The 25,457-nt window shown below is 44.8% G+C and overlaps 1 protein-coding gene across 1 annotated transcript in view; it reads right to left on the reverse strand.

Moving 5' to 3' along the window:
• adgb (androglobin) overlaps positions 1 to 25,457 on the reverse strand; it is a 400,763-nt gene that overhangs the window by 253,413 nt on the left and 121,893 nt on the right. The window contains exons 10-11 of the mRNA XM_068044513.1: positions 22,355 to 22,449; positions 9,828 to 10,007 (exon numbers count right to left, since the gene is read on the reverse strand). Coding sequence (XP_067900614.1) covers positions 9,828 to 10,007; positions 22,355 to 22,449 — 275 coding nt within the window. The remainder of the gene's footprint in view (positions 1 to 9,827; positions 10,008 to 22,354; positions 22,450 to 25,457) is intronic.

Consider the following 25,457-nt stretch of genomic DNA (forward strand, 5'->3'; position numbering starts at 1 on the left):
TGGCAGAGCTAGCTAAAGTGAACTGGGAAATTAGGTTAAAGGGTAGGACTGTAGAGATGCAGTGGTAGACATTTAAGGAGATATTTCATAACACTCAGCAAAGATAGATTCCAGTGAGAAAGATTCTATGAGGAAGCACCATCCATGGATAACTAAGAAAGTTAAGGATAGTATCAAACTGAAAGAAAAAGCATATAATTCTGCGAAGATTAGTGGTAGATTGGAAGATTGGACAGAATTTAAAAAACAGCAAAAATTGATAAAAAAGATAATAAGCAGGGAGAAATTAGAGTGTGAAAGAAAGCTAACTAGAAATATAAAAACAGATAGTAAGAGTTTCTGCAAGTATTTAAAAAGGAAAAGAGTAACTAAAGTGAGCATTGGTCCTTTAGAGAGTGAGTCTGGGGAATTAATAATGGGAAATAAGGAAATGGCAGAAGCGTTGAAACAGATATTTTGTGCCTGTCTTCACTATTGAAGACACAAGTAACATCCAGAAATACTTGCAAATTGTAAACTGTGGCACGGAGCCAACTCCCCCTTGGCCCCTTTATTCCCTTCACCCACTTGGTCCTGGCCATCACGTGGGACTAAGTCCTCTTAATTCAGGCTCAGGCTGGGTGTTTGGGATATCGGGTTACAGGAGAGCCACCCTCCACCTAATCCACCGGCTACAGTTAATGGCTTAGTACAAAGAGGAGGAAACTCAGTCCTTTCTTTAACTATCACTTTACTTTATTCACGTTGTTGTACAATGTAAGAATAAGGCTTCTACACTTGGTTCAACAAAAGCATGCAACTCAAACTGGGTTATACAGTTAATAACAAAGCGAACTAGAATTGATAAGACACCCACTAGGTTCCTCTGACCTTTCCCTGACCTAGTCACAGAAAACAAAGGATAATACCCGAAAAAGGGGAGAGCTGACACTAGCCAGGCGTTCCGTTCTCTCTTGTACGTTGTCGCCGCCTTGCTCACGCAGGGTCTTCCACTTCCACGATGGTTGGTCTCCGGAGTTTCTCGCTGGCTCTATGCCCGAGAATCTCTATACTTATTCTCTTTCTTATCTCTTCAAAACTGAGCTTTCTCTTTCCGGTCGGTTTAAGCCTGCTCACCTCGTTCGTATCTTCTCCGAATTGGCCCAGGCCCAAAGACCCCGGTATCACACCGTGTCCAAATAAGGCTCTTTTCCTGTGATCTCTCCTTTGCCTTGTCACATAAATTAATTAGTTCAAACTGGTTTTTACCAGCACAGGCCAGTGTCTGAGCTCCAGGTTACTATAGTTCACAAACAATCCAGCAGTTTGTAACAGATTCTGTACTTCTTGCAGCCCCTGGCCAACAAAATCAAGAGGTGAAAGACAGGGAGGAACAAAATAATTATAATCACCAGGGAAAAGATACCGAGAAAACTAAAGGCTGACAAGTCCTCAGGATCTGATGGCCTGCATCCTAGGGTCTTAAAAGAAGGAGCTGCTGCGATATTAGATTCATTGGTTGTAATGTTCCAAAATTGCCTAGATTCTGAAAACGTTCCATCAGATTGGAAAACAGCAAATGTAACTCTTTTCAAGAAAGGAGGAAGACAGAAAGCAGGAAACTACAGGCCAATCAGCCTAACATCTGTCATTGAGAAAATGCTAGAATCTATTATTAAAGAGGTTATAACAGGGCACTTAGAAACTCTTAATGTGACCATGCAGAGTCAACATGTTTTTGTGAAAGGGAAATTAGATTTGACTATTCGAGTTCTTTGAGGAAGTAACAAGCAACATAGATTAAGGGGAATCTGTAGACGTGGTGTACTTGGATCTCCAAAAGGGATTTGATAAGATGCCACATCAAAGGTTACTAAACAAAATAAGAGCTTATGGTGTAGGGTGTAACATATTAGCATAGATAGAGGATTGGTTAGCTAATAGGATACAGAGAGTCGGGATAAATGGGGCATTTCCAGGTTGGCAAGCTGTAACTAGTGGAGTGCCACAGGGATCAGAGCTGGGGCCTCAACTATTGTCAATCTATATCAATGATTTGGATGAAGGGACCGAATGTATGGTTGCTAAATTTGCTGATGACACAAAGATAGATAGGAGAGTAAGTTGTGAAGAGGTTAATTGAGTGGGCAAAAAATTGGCAGATGGTGTATAATGTGGGAAAATGTGAACTTGTCCCGTTTGGCAGGGAAAATAGAAAAGCAGTATATTATTTAAATGGAGAGAGATTGCAGAACTCTGGGGTACAGAGGGATATTGGTGTCCTGGTACATGATTCACAAAAGGTTAGTATGAGGGTACAGCAAGTGATTAGGAAGACAAATGGAATGTTGTAATTTATTGCAAGGGGAAGGAATATAAAAGCAGGGAAGCTTTGCTACAGTTGTACAGGATGTTGGTGAGACCACATCTGGAGTACTGCGTACAGTTTTGGTCTCCTTACTTAAGAAAGGATATAATTGCATTAGAAGCAGTTCAGAGAAGGTTCACTCAACTGATTGCTGGGATGAAGGGGTTATCTTGTGAAGAAAGTTTGGACAGGTTAGACCTGTATCCATTGGAGTTTAGAAGAATGAGAGGTGATCTTATTGAGGTAACATCCACACCACACAATTGCCACGCAATGATCATCTCAAACAAGAGAGAATCTAACCATCTCCCCTTGACGTTCAATGGCATTACCATCACTGAAGCCCTCACTATCAACATATTGGGGTCACCAGTGACCAGAAGCTGAACTGGACCAGCCACATAAATACTGTGGCTACAAAAGAGAGCAGGTCAGAGGCTGGAAAATCTGTGGTGAATAACTCAGCTCCTGCCTCCCCAGTGCCTTCCACCATCTACAAAGCACAAGTCAAGAGTGTGATGGAATACTCTCCACTTGCCTGGATGGGTGCACCTCCAACAAGACTCAAGAAGCTCGACACCATCCAGGACAAAGCAGCCCACTTGATTGGCACCCCATCCACCACCTTCAACATTCACTCCCTCCACCACTGACGCAGCAGTGTGTACCATCTTCAAGATGCACTGCAGCAATACACCAAGGCTCCTTTGACAGCACCTTCCAAACCTTTACCACCTAGAAGGACACGGGCAGCAGATGCATGGGAACACCACGACCTGCAAGTTCCCCTCCAAGCCACACACCATCCTGACTTGGAATTATATCACAGTTCCTTCCTTCACTGTCACTGGGTCAAAATCCTGGAACTCCCATCCTAACAGCACTGTTGGTGTACCTACACCCCAAGGACTGCAGCAGTTCAAGAAGGCAGCTCACCACAACCTTCTCAAGGGCAATTAGGGATGGGCAATAAATGCTGGCATAGTCAGTGACACCCACATCCCCTGAACGAATGAAAAAAGGGGATCTTGAAGGGGACTCGACAGGGTGGATGCTGAGAAGATGCTTCCCCTTATGGGAGAGACTAGAACTAGGGAACACAGTTTAAAAATTAGGGGCCCCCCATTTAAGACAGAGATGTGGAGAAATTTTTTCTCTCAGAGAGTTGTTAGTCTGTAGAATTCTCTTTCCCAGAGAGCAGTGGAGACAGGGTCATTGACTATTTTTAAGGCTGAGTTAGATAGATTCTTGATTGACAAGGGAGTCAAAGATTATAGCAGGTAGACAGGAAAGTAGAGTTGAGGCCGCAATTAGATCAGCCATAAGCAGAGCAGGCTCGAGAGGCTGAATGGCCAACTCCTGCTCCTAATTCATAAGTTCAAATGTAACATTGCTGACTACAATATAATTAAGAGGGATAGAAAGAGAATAATCAAGTGGGGAAGTGGCACTATTGATCAAGGATAATATTACAGTTCTACAGAGGGACAGTATACTAGTTCAAAGACTGATTCTATTTGGTTGGAGAAAGAAGAGGAACTGTGACATTGCTATTTGTTTAATACTATAGACCCCCAAATAGTGAGAAGATAGAGCAGAAAGTTTGTAGGCAAATTTCAGAGATATATAAAAGTAATACAGCAGTAAAGACTTCAAATACCCTAATTTAGACTGGAAAAAGCAGAGTAAGGGGCAAGGAGGGTGAAAAATTTCGAAGATGACCACAGGAGAACTTTCTTAATCGTTATGTTTTTAGCCGAAAAAGGAATGAAGCAGTGCTGGAACTAATTCTGCAGAATGAAGTAGGGTAAGTGGAGTGTATTTCAGTTGGAGAGCATAGGAACATAGCAGCAGGAGTAGGTCATTCAGCGCATCGAGCCTGCCCCACCATTCAATACAATCATGGCTGATCATCCACTTCAATGCTTTTATCTCCACACTATCCCCATATCCCTTTATGTCATTGGTATTTAAAAATCTGTCAATCTTTGCTTTAAACATACTCAATGACTGAGCTTCCACAGCCCTCTGGGGTAGAGAACTCCAAAGATTCACAACCCTCTGAGTAAAGAAATTTCTCTTCATCACTGTCCTAACTGGCTTCCCCCTTATTTTGAAATTGTGTCCCCTGGTTCTAGACTCCCTAACCAGGGGTAACATCTTACCTGCATCTACCCTGTCTATCCCTTTAAGTATTTTGTAGGTTTCAATGAGATCACCTCTCATTCTTTGAAACTCTAGAGAATACAGGCCCAGTTTCCCCAATTTCTCTTCATAGGACAGTCCTGCCAACCCAGGAACAAATCTTTGTTGCACTCCCTCTATGGCAATAATATCCTTTCTAAGGTAAGGGGACCAAAACTGCACACAGTACTTCAGGTGCAGTCTAACCAAGGTTCTATATAATTGAAGCAAGACTTCATTACTCCTGTACTCAACTCCTCTTGCGATAAATAACATACCATTAGCCTTCTTAATTGCTTGCTGCACCTGCATGTTAGCTTTCAGTGACTTATTGACAAGGACACCCAGGTCCCTTTGTACATCTATACTTTCTAATCATCATGGGAAAGGCTTCCACTGCTATGTCCAGACTAGCCAAGAGGGTGTGGGAAAATGGCACACTGACACGGAACACAAAAGTCAGAGTGTATCAAGCCTGTGTCCTCAGTACCTTGCTCTACGGCAGTGAGGCCTGGACAATGTATGTCAGCCAAGAGCGACGTCTCAATTCATTCCATCTTCGCTGCCTCCGGAGAATCCTTGGCATCAGGTGGCAGGACCGTATCTCCAAAACTGAAGTCCTCGAGGCGGCCAACATCCTAGCATATACACCCTACTGAGCCAGCAGTGCTTGAGATGGCTTGGCCATGTGAGCCACATGGAAGATGGCAGGATCCCTAAGGACACATTGTACAGCGAGCTCGTCACTGGTATCAAACCCACCGGCCGTCCATGTCTCCGCTTTAAAGACGTCTGCAAATGCGACATGAAGTCCTGTGACATTGATTACAAATCGTGGGAGTCAGTTGCCAGTGATCGTCAGAGCTGGCAGGCAGCCATAAAGGCGGGGCTAAAGTGTGGCGAGTCGAAGAGACTAAGCAGTTAGCAGGAAAAAAGACAGAAGCGCAAAGAGAGAGCCGACTGTGAAACAGACCCGACAACTAATTTTATCTGCAGCACCTGTGGAAGAGTCTGTCACTCTAGAATTAGCCTTTATAGCCGCTCCAGGCGCTGCTTCACAAACCACTGACCACCTCCAGGTGCTTACCCATTGTCTCTCGAGACAAGGAGGCCAAAGAAGAAGAATTTCTAATCTCTCATCATTTAAGAAATATTCTGCACATCTGTTCCTCCTACCAAAGTGGATAACCTCACATTTTCCCACATTATATTCCATCGGCCACATTCTTGCCCACTCACTAAGTCTGTCTAAATCCCCTTGAAGCCACTTTGATACTTCCTCACAACACACATTCCCACCTAGTTTGGTGTCACTGGAGAACTTGGAAATATTACATTTGATCACAACATCCAAATCATTGATATATATTGTGAACAGCTGGGGCCCAAGTATTGATCCTTGCAGTACCCCACTAGTCACAGCCTGCCAACGCGAAAATGACCTGTTTATGCCTACTCTCTGTTTTCTGCCTGTTCTTTCTTTCTCTTTCTTTCTTTGGCCTCCTTGTCTCGAGAGACAATGGGTAAGCGCCTAGAGGTGGTCAGTGGTGTCAGTCGCTGTGAGGCAACTATGGAGTGACCTCTCCATGGCGCAACTCATCCTTAATCCATGCCAGTATATTACCTCCTATCCATGTGCTTAAATTTTGCTAACCAACCTCCTGTGGAAGACTTTATCAAAAGCCTTCTGAAAATCCAAGTATACCACGTCCACCAACTCCCCTTTATCAATTCTGTTAGTAACATCCTCAAAAAACTCTAACAGGTTCGTCAAACATCTGGATAATATTGATCATAATATAATTAAGTTTAAAGTAGTTATGGAAAGGAACAAAGAAAAATCAAACGTGAAAATACTCAACTGGAAGAGAGAACATTTCAGTGATTCGAGAAAGAATCTAGCACAGGTGGACTGGAAAAAATAGTAACCAGGAAAACAGTAAAGTTGCAATGGCAGGCCTTAAAAGATAGATTGGGTACAAACCAAGCATATTTCCATAAGGAGGAAACAAGGGCGTCCCAAGTTAGAGCTTTCTTTTTTGACAAAGAAAATAGAGGTTAAAATAAAACAGAAAAAGGATGTTTTTGACAAATGTCAGACACAGAATACAAACAGAAACCTGGCAGAATACAGGGAGGTAACACTTGAGCAGGATTTTCCCATGGATCTCGGCACTCCGATCTCAGAAACAAATGCGGGTCCTGAGCCCGCACTTCCCTTGTGCCAGACCAGGGGAGCTATTTTCTCAGAAGTGGCCTCAGATTGTCTTGCTGTCCAATTAAGGGCAGGTGGGCTCCTGATGCTGCTGGCCCATTCACAGGGCTGGGAGCTCTAGAGCCTTTGCAGCCCCACCAAGAGAGGCAGGCACTGCTGAGGCAGGGAGGAGAATTGAGGGCACCTGAAAATAGAAGTGACCTTGGAGGGGTGAAAATAATTAAATTTTTTTTTTGGAGGGGCCAAGCAAGCAGGCCTCTCCGTTCGGAGAGGATAGCCCTTTGGTGGCAGTGTTTGGGCCACAGGTGAGGCCTTTGCTGCTGGTAGCCTGCTCTTTGGGGGATTGAGCCTCTGGTTCTGATAGCCCTCCCAGCCTATTGCAGGGAGGTGGCCTCCATTGAGGTGGCAGCCGCTCTGCTGGTGGGCCCTGTAAATCGGCCCTAATTGGGGCCCTAATCATTTAAATTGGCTGCCCGCCAGAGGCTGACCTCGGGACTCTAAGGTTGTGAACAGACGTCAAGGATGCAATAAAGTCTCAGAAAGTGATTCTGTAGGTGAAGGTCACAGAAAAAAGCACAGAAGACAGCAGAGGATTAGAATTTGGTCCCTGGGGGAAGTAGATTTCCATCCAAGAACCAACACAGCAGCCGAATAAAGTTGAGAGGTAAGCAGTGCATTGAAGTACAGTTCTGAAGCCTAGCAAGTAGTAGGATGGCAGGGTCAGAAGGAACAAGTTAACTTAAGCTTGAAGAGAATGAGTGGTGGACAGTATTATCAACTAAGACACACAGTGGGCTGGAATTTACGCATGCGCGGTACTGCCGCGATATTAAGCAGGCGGCTCATTTAAATAGCTGGGGCGGACTGCCCACCCCAATGACGTGGAGGGGGCAGGTGGTCCATCCCTGGCAATGGAGTCAGCTGTCTTCACGCAGGCACTGACACCATTTTTAAAGGGCTTCGAGTGCTACATGGGCGGCACAGTGGCGCAGTGGTTAGCACTGCAGCCTCACAGCTCCAGGGACCCGGGTTCGATTCCGGGTACTGCCTGTGTGGAGTTTGCAAGTTCTCCCTGTGTGTGCGTGGGTTTTCTCCGGGTGCTCCGGTTTCCTCCCACAAGCCAAAAGACTTGCAGGTTGATAGGTAAATTGGCCATTATAAATTGTCACTAGTATAGGTAGGTGGTAGGGAAATATAGGGACAGGTGGGGATGTGTGGTAGGAATAGGGGATTAGTGCAGGATTAGTATAAATGGGTGGTTGATGTTCGGCACAGACTCGGTGGGCCGTAGGGCCTGTTTCAGTGCTGTATCTGTAATCTAATCTAATGTCAATTTAAATATTTAAAGACAAAGTGAAAAAATTAAATAAAGTGATCTTGCTCCTCTCCAAATTACCATAGATTTAAATACCTGCCCTCTCCCCCCACAAAACACTTACCTTGTGCACCTGACCTTACCACCAAAGTGCATCAAATTTACACTTTACTCCTTCCCACCATCCCCTACACCAATGAGATGACTGTGACCCTGCTTCCCACCACCCCCCCCCCACCCCGCAGAGAGAAACCTACCTGCTCCCCCTCCCCATCAGTGTTTCGCCTTGGATCCCCAAAAGGGGATTCGAAGGCACAGCAGTGCCGGCCACCGGCACCAATATCGCACCAGGACAGACAGCGGGAGCGAGAAGATAATTTATTCATTTATTTAAATTAATTTACATATTTAAATTGGGCTCCCATCACTGAGCGCAAGGGGGGCTGCCACTGCCGGCAATATCAGGCCAGGCCTTTCCAGCGTTGAAATCTGTGGCAGGCCTGTCCTGGAGGCATTTTCTGGCCCCGCCCCCCGCCCCCCGCCATGACCCCTGATGTCGGGGGGTCTGTAAAACTCGTCCCAGTGTAATCCAGCACAACAGTGCACTCCTGATGGCAGAAGAGTTCAGGAATCTGGGAAATCAAGCATAAGCAGAGTCCCAATGGTAGAAAAGAGCACAGGTAAATGACAGTACAAACAGGGTTAGGATGCACAATGTGTTCTGTACAGTCTAGTTTTAAACTTGTAGTTTGAACTAAAATGTACCCACTATTCAGAACATAGGACCTGAAGCAGTGAAAGAGATCTAACACTGCCCCTACCTCAGCTCTTCTGCTGCCAAAACCCTCATCCATGCCTTTGTCACCTCTAAACTTGTGAATTGCCATGCACCCCTGGCTGGCCTCCCATCTTTCACCCTCCATAAACTTAAGCTCTTCCAAAGTTCTGCTACCCATTTGCTACCTCACACCGTCCGAGTCACCCATCACCCATGTGCTCTCTGACCGACATTGGCTTCCAGTTGAGCAACACCTATTTAAAATTCTCATTCATCTTTTCAAATCCCTCCATGGCCTTGCCCCTCTCTATCTCTTGTAACATCCTCCAACCCTACAAGTCTCTGAGTTATCTGCACTCCTCCAATTCTGGCCTCTGTGCATCCTCGAGTTCATCGCTTCACCATTGGTGGCCATGCCTTCAGTTGCTGAGACCCTAAGCTCTGGAATTCCCTCCCTAAACTCCACATCTTTTTTCTCGTTTAAGACACTCCGTTGACCAAGCTTTTGGCCATCTGCCCTATTATCTCCTTATGTGGCTCAGTATCAAATTTTGTTTGATAATGCTCCTATGAAGCACCTTGGGATGTTTTATTGCACTTAAGGTGTCATATAAATGTTGGGGGTAAGATTGGAAGGGCAATGGATGGAATAGCAAAGGATAGGCGTTCAATCAGGATCTACAGTCCTGAAATCATTTTGGCCAACATCTGAAATTAGCTTATTTCCAGTCCATCCTATTACCTTGGGTTCCTTGTTTTATTTGTTTCCAGTGTGTCTCTAATCAGCTCCTGGCCACAAATGTTCTCCCTTCCAATTCCTACTTTCCTTGCTTCATTGGAAGCATGTGCTTCACAAATTCAGTAACTGCTGTTAAATATCTAAGATTACGAGCTTTCAAAACTGTCCCATGTGAAGATACATGAATACAATATGAAGAAATTGAGAATTTAAAGAGTGAACAATTTGAGTTGTTAAACTTAAAATAACAATACCTTTCGGATCAGCTATTGGAATAGCACGATTTCGTGGTCGAATGAGCTTCCATCGTGGAACCGGAATGCTCACGGCTGGGTTTGTGAGGGGACAGGACCTGGTCCTTGTAACCAGTACTGGGTGGCTATGTGTGTGGGAAAGTCCATAGTGTCGCAACTTCTCTGAGGATTCAGCCTACAAGGTGCAGAAGAACCACGTAAAGTCACTGAACAGAAACAAAATATAGGATGAGTATGGTTTTGCAGTGGTTAAAGTCTTTGAGATTTGGAGGTTGTGAACTGCTGTATAAACATATGAAATAGGATCAGGAATAGACCACTCGGCCCCTCGAGCCTGCTTATCTGCCCATTTTTTCATGGTTGATTGGGAAGCTTTAACGTGTTCCTGAGCCACTTTTCAGGCTCTCATGAGCCGTTCCTGGAACACGGATACATAATCTAGCACAGAAGATTCGTCCCTCTGTTCTAAAAACCTTTCTTTAATTAGTTTTAGAGGACCTCTTATCCATAAACTAATTCAAAAGGACTGAAATCAGTAGACTCATTAGGTGAATCCCTGGTGGCAAACAAAAGAAATTCTAGCCCTTTATCCCAATCATGGGGATAGTCATGACAGTATGCCCTGATCATTGTTTTGACGGTTTGCTGGTACCTTTCTAAAGCTCCTTGTGTCTGTGGGTGGTATGCTGAAAACTTTAATTGTGTTATGTGCAAATTACCCATAACTTCCTGAAAAGCCTGTGTGGAGTTTGCAAGTTCTCCCTGTGTCTGCGTGGGTTTCCTCCGGGTGCTCCGGTTTCCTCCCACATGCCAAAGACTTGCAGGTTGATAGGTTAATTGGCCATTATAAATTGCCCCTAGTATAGGTAGGTGGTAGGGAAATATAGGGACAGGTGTGGTAGGGATATGGAATTAGTGTAGAATTAGTATAAATGGGTGGTTGATGGTTGGCACAGACGCGGTGGGCCGAAGGGCCTGTTTCAGTGCTGTGCCTCTAAACTAAACTAAACTAAACTAAACTTTCGACATTAAATTGGAACCTTAATCCGACTGAATCTCAATTGGTAATCCATATCTATTGAAGAACAGGGGTAAATTCTCTACCACCACCTTAGAAGAAATTTCTCTCAAGTGAATGGCCTCTGGGTACCAAGTAGCCATATCCATGATAGTGAGTATATGTTGGTGTCCCGCTTTTGTTTTCAGTAAAGGTCCTACACAGTCAACCAACACCCTACTAAATGGTTCCCCAAAAACTGGTATGGGAATTAGAGGTGCCAGTTTTATGGCAGGTTGCGGTTTTACCACAACCTGGCACGTATGGCATGTTTTACAAAGCTGCACTATGTGCTTGGAAAGACCTGGCCAGTAAAAATGTCAACTTACACATGATTGGGATCCCCACATGTCACACCATAGGAATTTCATGCACCATCCTTAATCGTTCCCGGCAGTACCACTATCTGGTGAACAATCGTTCATTCTTCATTGGCAAGTCTATGAGGAGGTCTCCACTTCCTCATCAGAATCCCATTGTTAATATGGTAGCCTTCTGGAACTCCCTTTGCCTCGGTTTCAAATAGAGCTGATTGTGCCACCTTATTTAACTCTGGATCAGCTTTCTGAGCTGCGATCAGAGAAGGCTTGTTAAATACTTCCTTTGGATTATCCAAATTCCCAAAGAAAGTTTCAGATATTTGACTATCTGACTGAGGTGCCAATTTTACCTCCAACAATAAAACTTGTTTAGCCATTGCTTGGGTCACTACACATGAATGAAAATTTCCTGGAACCTTTTCCTGTAACTGTTCTGAATCTTTACCTTCACTTGGTTTTTCCCTGACTACTGGAGATACTACGTAGAGGGGCATCTGTTGTTCGCGGCATTTCTCCCTGTAGCTGGTCTATCCTGAGGCACAGTGGAACTTTCGAGCAGAGAAATCCACCATTGACATGCTGTTCTCCCTTTGCCAGCTACAGGAGAAATGCTGCGAACAACAGATGCCCCTCTGCATTGCTTTCATAGATCTCACCAAAACCTTTGACCTCGTCAGCAGACGTGGTCTCTTCAGACCACTAACAAAGATCGGATGTCCGCCAAAGCTACGAAGTATTATCACCTCATTCCATGAAAATATGAAAGGCACAATTCAGCATAGCGGTGCCTCATTAGACCCCTTTCCTATCCTGAGTGGCGTGAAACAGAGCTGTGTTCTCGCACCTACAATGTTTGGGATCTTCTTCTCACTGCTGCTCTCACATGCGTTCACGTCTTCAGAAGAAGGAATTTTCCTCCACACAAGATCAGATGGCAGGTTGTTCAATCTTTCCCCTCTTACAGCAAAGACCAAAGTATGGAAAGTCCTCATCAGGGAACTCCTCTTTGCTGATGATGCTGCATTAACATCTCACACAGAAGAGTGTCTGCAGAGACTCATCGACAGGATTGCGGCTGCCTGCAACGGATTTGGCTCAACCATCAGCCTCAATAAAAGAAACATCATGGGACAGGACGTCAGAAATGCTCCATCCATCAATATCGGCGACCACGCTCTGGATGTGGTTCAAGAGTTCACCTGCCTAGGCTCAACTATCACCAGTAACCTGTCTCTCGATGCAGACATCAACAAGCGCATGGGAAAGGCATCCGCTGCTACGTTCAGAATGGCCACGAGGGTGTGGGAAAATGGCGCACTGACATGGAACACAAAAGTCTGAGTGTTTCAAGCCTGTGTCCTCAGTACCTTGCTCTACGGCAGCAAGGCCTGGACAACGTATGTGAGCCAAGAGTGACGTCTCAACTCATTCCATTTTCGCTGCCTCCGGAGAATCCTTGGCATCAGGTGGCAGGACCGTATCTACAACGCAGAAGTCCTCAAGGCGGCCAACATCCCCAGCATGTACACCCTACTGAGCCAGCGGCTTGAGATGGCTTGGCCATGTGAGCCACGTGGAAGATGGCAGGATCCCCAAGGACGCATTGTACAGCGAGATTGTCACTGGTATCAGACCCACCGGCCATCCGTGCCTCCGCTTTAAAGACGTCTGCAAACGAGACATGAAGTCCTGTGACATTGACTACAAGTCGTGGGAGTCAGTTGCCAGTGATCGTCAGAGCTGGCGGACAGCCATAAAGGCGGGGCTAAAGAGTGGCAAGTCGAAGAGACTTAGCAGTTGGCAGGAAAAAAGACAGAAGTGCAAGGAGAGAGCCAACTGTGTAACAGCCCCAACAACCAATTTTATCTGCAGCGCCTGTCGAAGAGTCTGTCACTTTAGAATTGGCCTTTATAGCTACTCCAGGTGCTGCTCCACAAACCACTGACCACCTCTAGGCACTTACCCATTGTCTCTCGAGACAAGGAGGCCAAAGAAAAAGACAGGAAAAGCTACTACCTTAGCTCCGGCCAAATCATTCCCCATGAGTAGGTCAACTTGGTCTACTGGCAAACTATGGACAACTCCTACAGTTACCGTTCCAGACATTAGGTCACACTCAAGGTACACCTGATACAAAGGTACAGGTATATACTCCCCACCAATATCATTCACTAAAGTCTTGCCATTCAGTGCGCTCTCTGATGGACCAATTATGCCTTTCCCTAGTAAAAGAGTTTGAGTGGCTCCTGTATCCCTTAGTATAACTATAGGTTTGCCTGCCTTGAGGGATAAGGAGTTACTTTTCCTTTTGACAAAAATTCCCGATAATGCTTCGGTATCTTATTCACAACCCCTGCACTCACAGCGGTTTTGTACTTAGCCTTACAGCTGCTGTCAGGGCTACAACCTGATCTGTCGTACTCTTGGTCAGAGCCTCTTTCTCTACATTGGCTTTGTGTACCCCAGTAAGTCCCATGGATCCCGCAACTTCCAGCATTCTGCACGGAAGTGTCCCACCTTGTGACAATGGTAAATTAGGCTTGCGGACCTCAATTCCACAATCAGCTTCCACCCTTTCTGGCCTGAGGAAGAGATCCCAGGGTGTTCCCAGCTGTCCCTTCTTGTCCCTGATGTTGAGAATATGTTTCCACTGGTGATGTTGAGAATATATTTCCGCTGGTGGGGGAGTCTCAAACTAGGGGACATAGTTACAGAATAAGGGGTCACACATTTAAAACTGAGATGCGAAGGAATTTCTTCTTTCAGAGGGTGGTGAATCTCTGGAATTCTCTATCTCAGAGACTTGTGGAGGCTAGGTCACTAAATGTATTTAAGGAGGAGGTAGATAGATTCATGAAATCTCAGGGAGTCGAGGGTTATGCGGAGCAGACCCGAAAGAGAAGTTGAGGCCTGGGTCAGATCAGCCATGATCTTACTGAATGGCGGGGAAGGCTTGAGGGGCTGAATGGCCTACTCCTGCTCCTATTTCTTATGTTCTTATGTTCACCCTCTCACATTCTATCCTTCTCGGGTTTGTGGGGGTGACAGATAAAGGGTTTGGGCTTCTAAACAAGCTCATAATCATCAACAATTTCTGCTGCCTATCTGGCCATTGAAACCTTCTGGTTCTCTACATGGGTTCTTCCTAACAGAGGGAGTGAATTATTAAATGCTTCCAGGAGAATTAGTTCCCTAAGGTTCTCATACATGGCCTCTACCGTTAGTGCCCGCATCCAATAATCAAAATTAATTTGCTTTACCCTCTCAAATTATATACAAGTCTGCCCAGACAATCTCCGGAGGCTCTGAAATTTCTGCCTGTATGCTTCAGGGACCAACTCATAAGCAGCGAGAATGGCCTTTTTTGCCATCTCATAATCTGCAGAAGCATCCTCAAAAAGCATGGCGTAAACTTCATGATCTCTGCCCATGAAACTGCTTTGCATAAGCAGTGTCCAGTTTTCCTTCGGCCACTTCACCTGTCTAGTTATCTTTTCAAAAGAAATGAAAAATGCCTCTACGTCCCTTTCCTCAAACTTAGGGAGAGCTTGCACAAATGTAAACAGTTCTCCACTGGGTCCTGGGCTGGAGTCAGATCTTTCCTCACCAGAACTTTCACGTGAGTCAAGACCACCCTGTTATCTTAGTTCCAAACTTTTTAACTTCGAATTTCCTTCCTTCTCTTTCTCTTTGCAATGTTCTTTTTTTCCCTTTCCTCTTTTTCAAATTCAAGCTTCTTCACTGTCAATTCTCTTTTGAGCTCAAATCTTTTCAATTCTATTGTTTTTTCTTTTTTCTGTTGAAGCTTAAGTTTTTCCATTTCATGTTTCTACTCAAGCTGCTTCATCTGTAATTGAATTTTAGCTAATTTAACTGCACTACTTTCTGGTTTTCCACCTTCTTCTTCCAATTTAAAATGGAGTGCCACTACTTTAATTATGTTTGCCTTCTTAGCTCCTGTATTTAACTCCAACATCAACAGGTCTGCCAAATCCTTTAGTTTAACCTTCGTTAAGTTTCTCAAATCACTCAGCGATACATCCTCCTTCCCCAGAAAGGGCACAGCAACTGATAAAGACATTCCGGTACAGTAAATTTTAATCTACTGCACAAGAAACCTTTTTTTTCACTTTTCAATTGTTAATACCCCACTTGCAATTTTACGTCATCGGCGTTGGGTTATCTCGCAAAGAGCCCCCAATTTTATGTTACGACCGAGGTGGGACGAATGCACTGTTTTTCAAGTTCCACTTCTCCACAGGTCACAACATACATTTAAAAATTTTCCCAGTTACCCAAATGTTAATCACAGACTCTATTTTTATCACAGTATAAAATATACCTTAATAAACAACAAAATCATAATTTTTTATTTTAAAAAGTCTTAACCAGTAATGATGCAAAGCATTATCACACAGATTGAAATACAAGTTCCTGATTTACCGTAGACACACACACACAAAAAACATCTTCGGAGTCAAGCCTCCTGACCCCTATAAATCTTGACCTGTCACTTCTCTGTAAACATCTTCCCCAAGTCAAAAAAAAGCCCCCTGCTGGGTATTTATCTAAAAACAGATGCCTTCCAGTAACTGTTTGTTTACAAGCTCAGTCCAAAAGACATTCTGATGACCTCTTCTTTAAACAAAAAACACAAAGTTCCAGCATCTATGGAATGCTTTTCAGTTTTTAAAACCCAAATCCTCAAAAAAAATTTAACAAAAAAATGGCAGCACTCATAATATGTGCCACAGGGATCAGTGCTGGGGCCTCAACTTTTTACAATTTATATAAATGACTTGGATGAAGGAACTAATGATATAGTTGCTAAACTTGCTGATGGCACAAAGATAGGTTGGAAAATAAGTTGTGAAGAGGACATAACGAGGTTACAAAGGGTATAGATGGGTTCAGTGAGTGGGCAAAGATCTGGCAAATGGCGTATAATGTGGGAAAATACGAAATTGTCCATTTTGGCAGGAAGAATAAAAAATGAAGCTTATTATCTAAATAGTGAGATATTGCAGAGCTCTGAGATGCAGAGGGATCTGGGTATCCTAGTGCCTGAATCGCAAAAGATTTGATAGCAGGTACAGTATGCTTGAATGTTATCGTTTATTGCGAGGGGAATTGAATACAAAAGTAGCGAGGTTATGCTTCATTTATAAAGGGCATTGGTGAGACCACATCTGGAATACTGTGCACAATATTGGTCTCCTTATTTAAGGGAGAATGTAAATGCATTAGAAGCAGTTCAGAGAAGGTTTACTCGACCAATACCTGGAATGGGCGGGATGTCTTAGGAGTAAAGGTTGGACAGGCTAGGCTTGTATCCGCTGGGGTTTCAAGAGTAAGAGGCGACCTGATTGAAACATACGACATCCTGAAGGGTCTTGACAGAGTAGATGTGGAAAGGATGTTTCCTTTTGTGGGAGAATCTCGAACAAGGGGTCACTGTTAAGGGGTCCCCCATTTAAGACAGAGATGAGGAGAATTTTTTTCTCTCAGAGGGTCGTGAGCCTTTGGAACTCTCTTCCTCAACAAAGAACAAAGAACAGTACAGCACAGGAACAGGCCATTCGGCCCTCCAAGCCTGCGCCGATCTTGATGCCTGCCTAAACTAACACCTTCTGCACTTCCGGGGCCCATATCCCTCTATTCCCTTCCTATTCATATATTTGTCAAGATGTCTCTTAAACGTCGCTATCGTATCTGCTTCCATCACCTCCCCTGGCAGCAAGTTCCAGGCACTCACCACCCTCTGTGTCAAAAGCCAATGGAAGCAGAGTCTTTGTATATTTTTAAGGCAGAGGTAGATAGATACTTGATAAACAAGGGGGTGAACGATTATCAGGGGTAGGTGAGAATGTGGAGTTGAGGTAACAATCAGATCAGTCATGATCCTGTTGAATGGCGGAGCAGGCTCGAGGGGCCGAGTGGCCTACTCCTGCTCCTAATTCGTATGTTCATATGTATCCACCTAGGCACCGGAAATGACAAAGGCACACCCTGCCAAGTTGACCTATAAAGTCCTTCTCACTAAAGTGGAATAGAATCATAGAAAGTTTACGACACAGAAAGAGGCCACGGCCCATCATATGTACGCTGGCTGAACAATGAGCCACCGAGTTTAATCCCACCTTCCAGCATTTGGTCCGCAGCCCTGCAGGTTATGGCACTTGAGGTGCATATCCAGACACCTTTGAAATGAATTGAGTGTTTCTGCCTCTATTGCCCTTTCAGGCAGTGAATTCCAGACCGCCACCACCTTCCGGGTGAAGAAGGTTTTCCTCATCTCCTCTCTAATCTTTCTACCAATCACTTTAAATCTATGCCCCCTAGTCACTGACTTCTCTGCAAAGGTAAATAGGCCCTTAACATCCACTCTATCCAGGCCCCTTACAATTTTATACATTTCAATCAAATCTCCCCTCAGCCTTCTCTATTGCAAGGAGAACAACCCCGCCTATCCATTCTTTCCTCATAGCTGCATTTTCCCAGTCCCAGCATACTCACTGAATCATATCTTACAGTCAATGCCCCAGACTCCTCCATCCTTGGAAGAAGCAGTGAGGGTAGCAAGGGAACAGAATGTACTCTGGGTGGGGGACAATGTCCAATACCTAGAGTCGCTCAGTAGCATCACTACTGACTCAGCTGGCTGAGTCCTGAAGGACATATCTGCAGGGGGTAATAGAACCAACAAGAAGGAAAATTCTACTTGACTTCAATCTCATCAATCTATCTGTCGCAGACGCATCTGTCCATGGCTGTCTTGGTAGACCAACCACCACATAGTCCTTGTGGAGTCTAAGTTCTGTCTTTACACGCAGGATACATTCCATCATGTTGTGGGCGCAATCACCATGGTAAATGGGATAGACTCAGAAAAGATCTAGCAGGTCAAAACTGGACAACCATGAGGCAGTGTGGGCCATCAGCAGCAAAAGAACTGTATTCAAGCACAATCTGTAACTCCCAGTCTGGCATATTCCTCACTCTAGCATTATCATGAAGCCAAGGGATCAACCTGGCTCAATGGGGAGTGCAGCAGAGTATGGCATAGCTAAAAATGAGGTGTCAGCCTGGTGAAGTTACAACACAGGACTAGGTGTATGCTAAACAGCGGAAGCAGCATGTGATAGACAAGAGCAAAGCGATCCCACAACCAACAGATCAGATCAAAGCTCTGCAGTCCTGCCACATCCAACCATGAATGGTGGTGGATAATTAAACAACTAGCTAGAGGAGGAGGCTCCACATCCCCATGCTCAATGATGGGGAGCCCAGCATGTCAGTGCAAAAGACAAGGCTGAAACATTTGCAACCAACTTCAGCCAGAAGTGCTGAGTGGATGATCGAAATTGGCCTCCTCCTGAAGTTCCCAGCATCACAGATACCAGTCTTCAGCCACTTCAATTCACTCCATGTGATAATAAGAAACAGTTCAAGGCACTGGATACAGCAAAGGCTATGGGTCCTGGCATCATCTTGGCTGTAGTGCTAAAGACAAGCGCCCCTCGCCCAGCTGTTCCAGTATAGCTACAACACTGGCATCTCTAACTGACAATGTAGAAAATTGCCCAAGTATATCCTGTCCACAAAATGCAGGAAAAATCTAATCCAGCCAATTACTGCCCCATCAATCTACTCTCAATCATCAGCAAAGTGATGGAAGGTAGAGGCCTGCTCAGGTCGGGAAAAAAGAACCCTAACGAACCACAGCGGACCCGAGCCCCTCCAATTTTGCCCCAAGCCCGACCCAACCCGACTTGACCCGTCTCAAGCTCGACCATCCCTTTACTTACCTTCCGTCTGGGAAGCTCTACGAAGCTGCAGCGCATGCGCAATGACGTCATAGTGACATCACTGCGCACTCAGTTTCCTCCTGGACTCCCAGCTCAGGTAAGTTTTTTAATTTTAATTCTTACCAGCAGAGCACTTACCGTGTGTGTCCAGCCTGACCCGACCTGACTCGACCTGAACTCGGTTCGACCCGACCCGAGCCCAAAAAGCCGTACCCTGAAGATGGGCCCGACCCGACCCGAACCCGACACGTCGTCGGGTCCCGTCGGGTTCGAGTCAGGTAGCAGGCCTCTAATGGAAGGTGTCATTGACAGTGCGATAAAGCAGCACTTCCTCAGCAATAACCAGTTCACTGACACTGAGTTTGGGTTCCGCCAGGGGCACTCCTTGGTCCAAAAATGCTGAATTCCAGAGGTGAGGTGAGAGTGATTGCCCTCAACATCAAGGCAGCATTTGACCGAATGTGGCATTAAGGAGCCCGAGCAAAATTGAATTTATTTGGGATCAGGGGGACAACTCGCCACTGGTTGGAGTCACACCTAGAACAAGGTGGTTATTGGAGGCCAATCATCTCAGCCCCAGGAAACTGCTGTATGAGTTCCTCAGGGTAGTGTTCTAGGCCTAATCATCTTCTGCTGCTTCATCAATGACCTTCCCTGCATCATAAGGTCACAAAGTGGGTTGTTCGCTGATGATTGCACAGTGTTCAGTACCATTCATGACGCCTCAGATACTGAAGTAGTCTGTGCCTTTATGCATTCAGGCTTGGGCTAATAAGTGGGAAGTAACATTGGAGCTACACAAGAGCCAGGCAATGAACATCTCCAACAAAAGAGAATCTAACCATCTCCCCTTGACGTTCAACAGCAATACCATCGCTGAACCCCCACCTTCAACGTCCTGTGGGTTATCATGGACCAGAACCTGCACCAAAGCAGTCATAAATACTGCAGCTACAAAAGCAAGACAGAGGCTGGGAATTTTGCAGCGAGTTACTCACTTGTTGGCTCCCAAAGCCTGTCCACCATCTACAAGACACAAGTCAGGAGCACGATGGAATACTCTCCACTTGCCTTGATGAGTGCAGCTCCAACAATATGCAAGAAACTTGACACCATCCAAGACAAAACAACCTGCTTGATCTGCACCCATCCACCACTTTAAACGTTCATTCCTTCCACCACCAATGCAGTGGCAGCAGTGTGTTCCATCGACAAGATGCACTGCAGCAACTCGCCAAGCCTTAACTCGCCAAGTCTTCATCGACAGCACCTTCTAAACCCGCGAAGTCTACCACCTAGAAGGAAAACGGTAGCAGGCGCATGAGAACAGCACCATCTGCAAGCTCCCCTCCAAGTCACACACCATCCTAACTTGGATTCCTTCACTGTTGTTGGGTCAAAAACCTGAAACTGCCTTCCTAACAGCACTGTGGATGTACTTATACCACATGGACTGCAGTGATTCAAGAAGGCAGCTCTCCACTATCTTCTTAATTGCAATTAGGGATAGGCAACAAATGCTGGCCTTGCCAGCAATGCTCGTATCCCATGAACAAATAAAAAAGCAGGGCCCAGGTATAGAAAAGAACACAGGTCAATGACAGAACGAACAGGGTTGGGACGCGCAATGTGCTCTGTACAGTCTGGTTCATTTCAAACTTGTAGATGGTGGTGTTCCCACCCATCTGCTACCTTTATCCTTCTAGATGGTAGAGGTGGTGGGTTTGGAAAGTGCTGTTGAAAGAGTCTTGCCAAGTTGCTGCAATGCATCTTGTAGATGGCAGTGTGAGCTGGTGGTGGAGGGAGTGAAGGGGTGCCGATCAAGCAGATTGCTTTGTCCTGGATGGAGTTGAGTTTCTTGAGTGTTGTTGGAGCTGCATTCATTCAGGAAATTGGAGTGTATACCATCACACTCCTGACTTGTGCCCTGTAGCAGATTTCCATCCAGGTACCAAAACGGCAGCAGAGTGAAGCTGAGAGGCAGATGGTGCACCGAAGTACAGTCCTCAAACCTAGCAGGTAACCAGTGGCAGAATGGCAGTGAATACTGGAAGAGGTACCCTAAACTTGAAGAGATTGAATGCTGAACAGTAACATCGACCAAGGCACACCATGCATTCCAGCACTCCCGACGGGAAAGGAGTTCGGGAGTCTGAGAAATCAAACATGAGCGAGTTGCAGTGGTAGAAAAGAGCACAGGTAATTGATAGGTCAAACAGGGTCAGCATGCACAATGTGCTCTGTACAGTGTAGGTTTAGACTTGAAGCTTAAAATATTCTCACTATTAAGAGAACGGACCTGAAGCAGTAAAAGAGATCTAACGTTGCCCAGATCTGCCCCTGCCTCAACTCATCTGCTGTTGAAACCCTCATCCATGCTGTTGTTAGCTCAAGACTTGACAATTACAATGCACTCCTGTCTGGCTTCCAACTTCCACTCTCCGTAAACTTAAGTGCATTCAAAACTCTGCTGCCCATATCCTACCTCGCACCAAGACTCATTCAACCTTCACCCCTGTGCTTTTTGACCTACATTAGCTTTCTGTTGAAGGATGCAGATTTTAAAATTCTGTCTTCTTTCATTATTCAATATGATTGGCCACTCCATCCTCCTTCATAGTTCATCTCTTGAGAGCCACCCTTGTACGGTCACCTCTGAAAAAGCCTAGCTCTCCACATGGGACTCATCCTTTTTGCTCAATTGCATGTTGCTCTCTATAGACTCAAGTCTCTGGAGACTTGAAACCACAATGAGGATATTACCCATTGAGCCATGGCTGATGCTTTACATATTTATTGACATAAAACCTCAAATCTAGAAGACATCCCAAATGTGCTTCATGGAGAAAAATAAAGAGTGAACACTTCTGAGAATGCAGGCTGACACTCCCACTGCAGGGAATTGTGCACTGTCTGAGGTGCCATTTTCGGATGAGATGTTAAATCGAGGCGCCATCTGTCCTCTGAGGTGGACGTAAAAGATCTGATGGGATTGCAAGTAGAACACAGGAGTTCTCTGCGGTGTTCTGTCCAATAATTATCCTTCAAGCAATATTACAACAACAGATTATCTGCTCATTATCACATTGCTATTTTTGGAAGCTTGCTGTGTGTAAATTGGCTGCCATATTTTCTACATTACGAAAGTGAATACACTTCAGAAGTACTTCATTGGCTGTAAAGTGCTTAGGTATGCCCTGAGGTCTTGGAAGGAACTATATGAATGCAAATTCTTTCTTTCTTTTAAATGTAACTTGCTGTTATTCACTTGATCTACAATATTATAACCAGAATAGCAGTCAGGCATAAATTGTAAAACAGTGCATGTAGTCATTACCATTTGTCCAAGTAAAGAAATCCACCTTTCTGACAGCTGCAGTGGGAAGTAGGTAGCATATATCATAATCCGTGGCATCACTAGTGAAGCAAAACCTGCAACACAAAGGTCTCTTTTAAACTACAGTGCAACATTTGGTTAACTTTCATTTCCTACATTACAACAATGCCGACATTTCAAAATTACTTTGAATCATAGAAATCATACACCATGGATGAAGGCCATTTGGCTCATTGTGTCTGTGCTGACTCATTTGAAAGAGGTATCCAATTTGTCCTACTTCCTTGCAGCCATATAAATCTTTCCTTTTTAATGTATACTTCCCTTTTGAAAGTTACTGTTGAATCTGCTGCCACCAGCATTCCAGATAATAGCTTGCCGCATTAAAAAAATCTCCTCTCCTCCCATTGGTTTTAGTTTAGTTTGGTTTAGAGATACAGCACTGAAACAGGCCCTTCGGCCCACCGAGTCGGTGCCGACCATCAACCACCCATTTATACTAAACCGACACTAATCCCAATCTGTTGCCAAATAATCTTAACTCCATGTTCTCTGGTTAGTGACTTTCCTGCTCGTGGAAAGAGTTTTCTTTGGCTTGGGTGGGCATCCTGAGGTTGTAAAAGGCAAGTCTTTTTTTCCATGCATTGTTCCACCCTTTAGCTAACACAGATTGAACAGTAGTTAGGGTTGGAGCAGTGCAATTCCCTGTTTGAATTGTAAAGGTGCTTATTGCAATTTACTATGGCATTCTGTCTGAACAAAATTGGCCAAGAAATTTCACGAAGATAATATTATGTTCAAAGTAATTTTTGAATTGGAACAGGAGGAGCCCGTTCAGTGCCTCGAGCCTGTTCTTCATTCAATTAGATTGCTGATCTCTACCTCAATTACCTACCTTTATTCCATGTGCCTTGATACTCTTACCCAACAGAAATCTATCTATCTCAGTCCTGAAAATATCAATTGACAGCCAAAATCAGCAGTTCAGATTTCCACTACCAGTTTCTAACTGTTCAGTATCAGTTTCTGGCTTTCAGGAGCAAAATATAGAAGTCCCATTATAAGACTCTGTCAGGTCCAAAAGACAAATAGTCTTGTTGCAATGTTGCTTCCACTTCTTCATTGGAAAAAAACAGCAATTCTACTCTAAACATAAAGGGAAAATAAAATGAAAAGACCCTTCAACAAAGACATAATGTGCTTTTCCCATTTAGGAAAAACTTCTGTGGTAAACAAAGTACACTGCACTGGCCTCTAATGCAGAGCTGCTGCTGTAAAGGACAAACAAATAGGGTCACCCCAGGGAACCGGGCTACAATAATTGTCAGCAGCTCCTCCACTCAGTCAAATACAGGGCGTAATGGAGACACCTACAAATATATTTTCTGATTTGCATGTTTCAGGAACAAGAAAGCACCTGGAGGGGGCTTCGTGCCCACTCAAGTCAAGCATGTTCCTGTTCTAATTTCTGGTTGGGGACTAATTACGAATTCAAAGTGAACTCCTGGAATCCAGCCTGCCGTTACCATTGAACCTCCCCTTGCACATTGTCACAATCAATTTATTCATCCCATCCCTCCCTCCTGTTCCCAATGAAATGCCCACTCTGACCCTTGATTCTCTTGAAATCAAACTGAATATTACTGCCAAATCCCCTTCCCCTCCCCATGATGCTGTAGAGTACACAACCCTAAGTCTCGACCTTCCCCCCTACAGAATCCATTTGCCCCCATTGACTGTGACAGTTCCCTCTGCCAGCCAGTATCCTGAATTCGCCCCATTGGTCCCCAAAGTTGACAGCACTCATCCCTCCCTTTAGGTCCTTCATGATCTTCTGTTGACTGTAATACTCAAATCCACCCAACTAACCCACTGCTGCTCACAGCCAGCTTCAGCAGCAAAAAAAGCCACTACACACCCTGGATGCTCCCCATCGCCCTCCCATGCTCCTCCATGGAGAGCCAGTAACCCCACCCTTTGTTCTTCCCTCCTCCCTCCCCTGCTCCTCCGAGTAGACCCAGTAAGCCTACCCTTGGTTGACCCCGAGTAGCCTCCCCTGCTCCTCCATGTAGACCCACCCATGCCTTCGTCATCATCCCCTGAGAAGAATCACCCTTGCTGGTGCAGAGCTTGGAGGCAAACATCCATTCCAATCCTTTTGCCAATGAGTTCAAGAAAGAAAAACACTGACCTCAGACTCAACTGCACAAAGCCGACTATTGCAAGCCACGTTCAAATGAACATGAACCAGGTGGTAAGGGAATAGCATTCACTGTTCACTTAATCTGGTAGGTAGGACTGAAATGTAACTAAGCGTAGGGTAATGAGTATTCATGGCATGTAAATGAATGTAAAGCCTCTTTCTGCCACCATCCTGGTGGGGAAGCCCAGAACGCCGCAGTCACGCTGCCGACTTAATTTCGGTAGAAAAGCCCACCACCGGAAATATGAAAAACACCTCACACCTAATTAAATCACCCCACACACCACAAAATTGCTCTTGCAGAGCCCATAAAATTCCACTCAATGTTTCTGGAGTAAAACCCTGATGCTCTCATGCAATCTTTTATGTTTTTTTTTAAACCCCTTCGCTTGAATTTCACTCAATCAACACATCTATCCTTGACAAAAGATATCATTTATGTCTCATTTATGTCCCTCCAGTTTAGTGAATTTTTGAGTCTGCAAAAGAATGTCTCTCTCTCTCTCTCTCCCCTTTTCCAATATTGTTTTTCTCTCTCCCACTCTCCAACACCACTTCTGTGTCTCTCCATGTTCTATACCTTTCTTGCTGACTTTTTCTTACACTCAGCCTTCATGTTTTTCCCCATTTTCTGCAACAATCACATTGCCATCTTGGGAGACTCTGTTGGTACGAAGAAAGTAGGTCAAGATCACCTCAGCAGCTCAGCAATGGGAAAGCAGATTACGTTGAGTGTATAACACATGAACATGCCATTCAGCCCAACTGGTCTCTGCCTGGATTTATTTTCTACACAAGCCTCCTCCTACTCTACTTCATCTCACCATATCAGCATATTCTTCTATTCCTTTCTCCCATGTGTGCCTATCTATCTTCCCATTAAATGCATCTATGTTCCTT

This window comes from Heterodontus francisci, chromosome 13 (genome assembly GCF_036365525.1).
Source record: "Heterodontus francisci isolate sHetFra1 chromosome 13, sHetFra1.hap1, whole genome shotgun sequence".
Classification (NCBI taxonomy): domain Eukaryota; kingdom Metazoa; phylum Chordata; class Chondrichthyes; order Heterodontiformes; family Heterodontidae; genus Heterodontus; species Heterodontus francisci.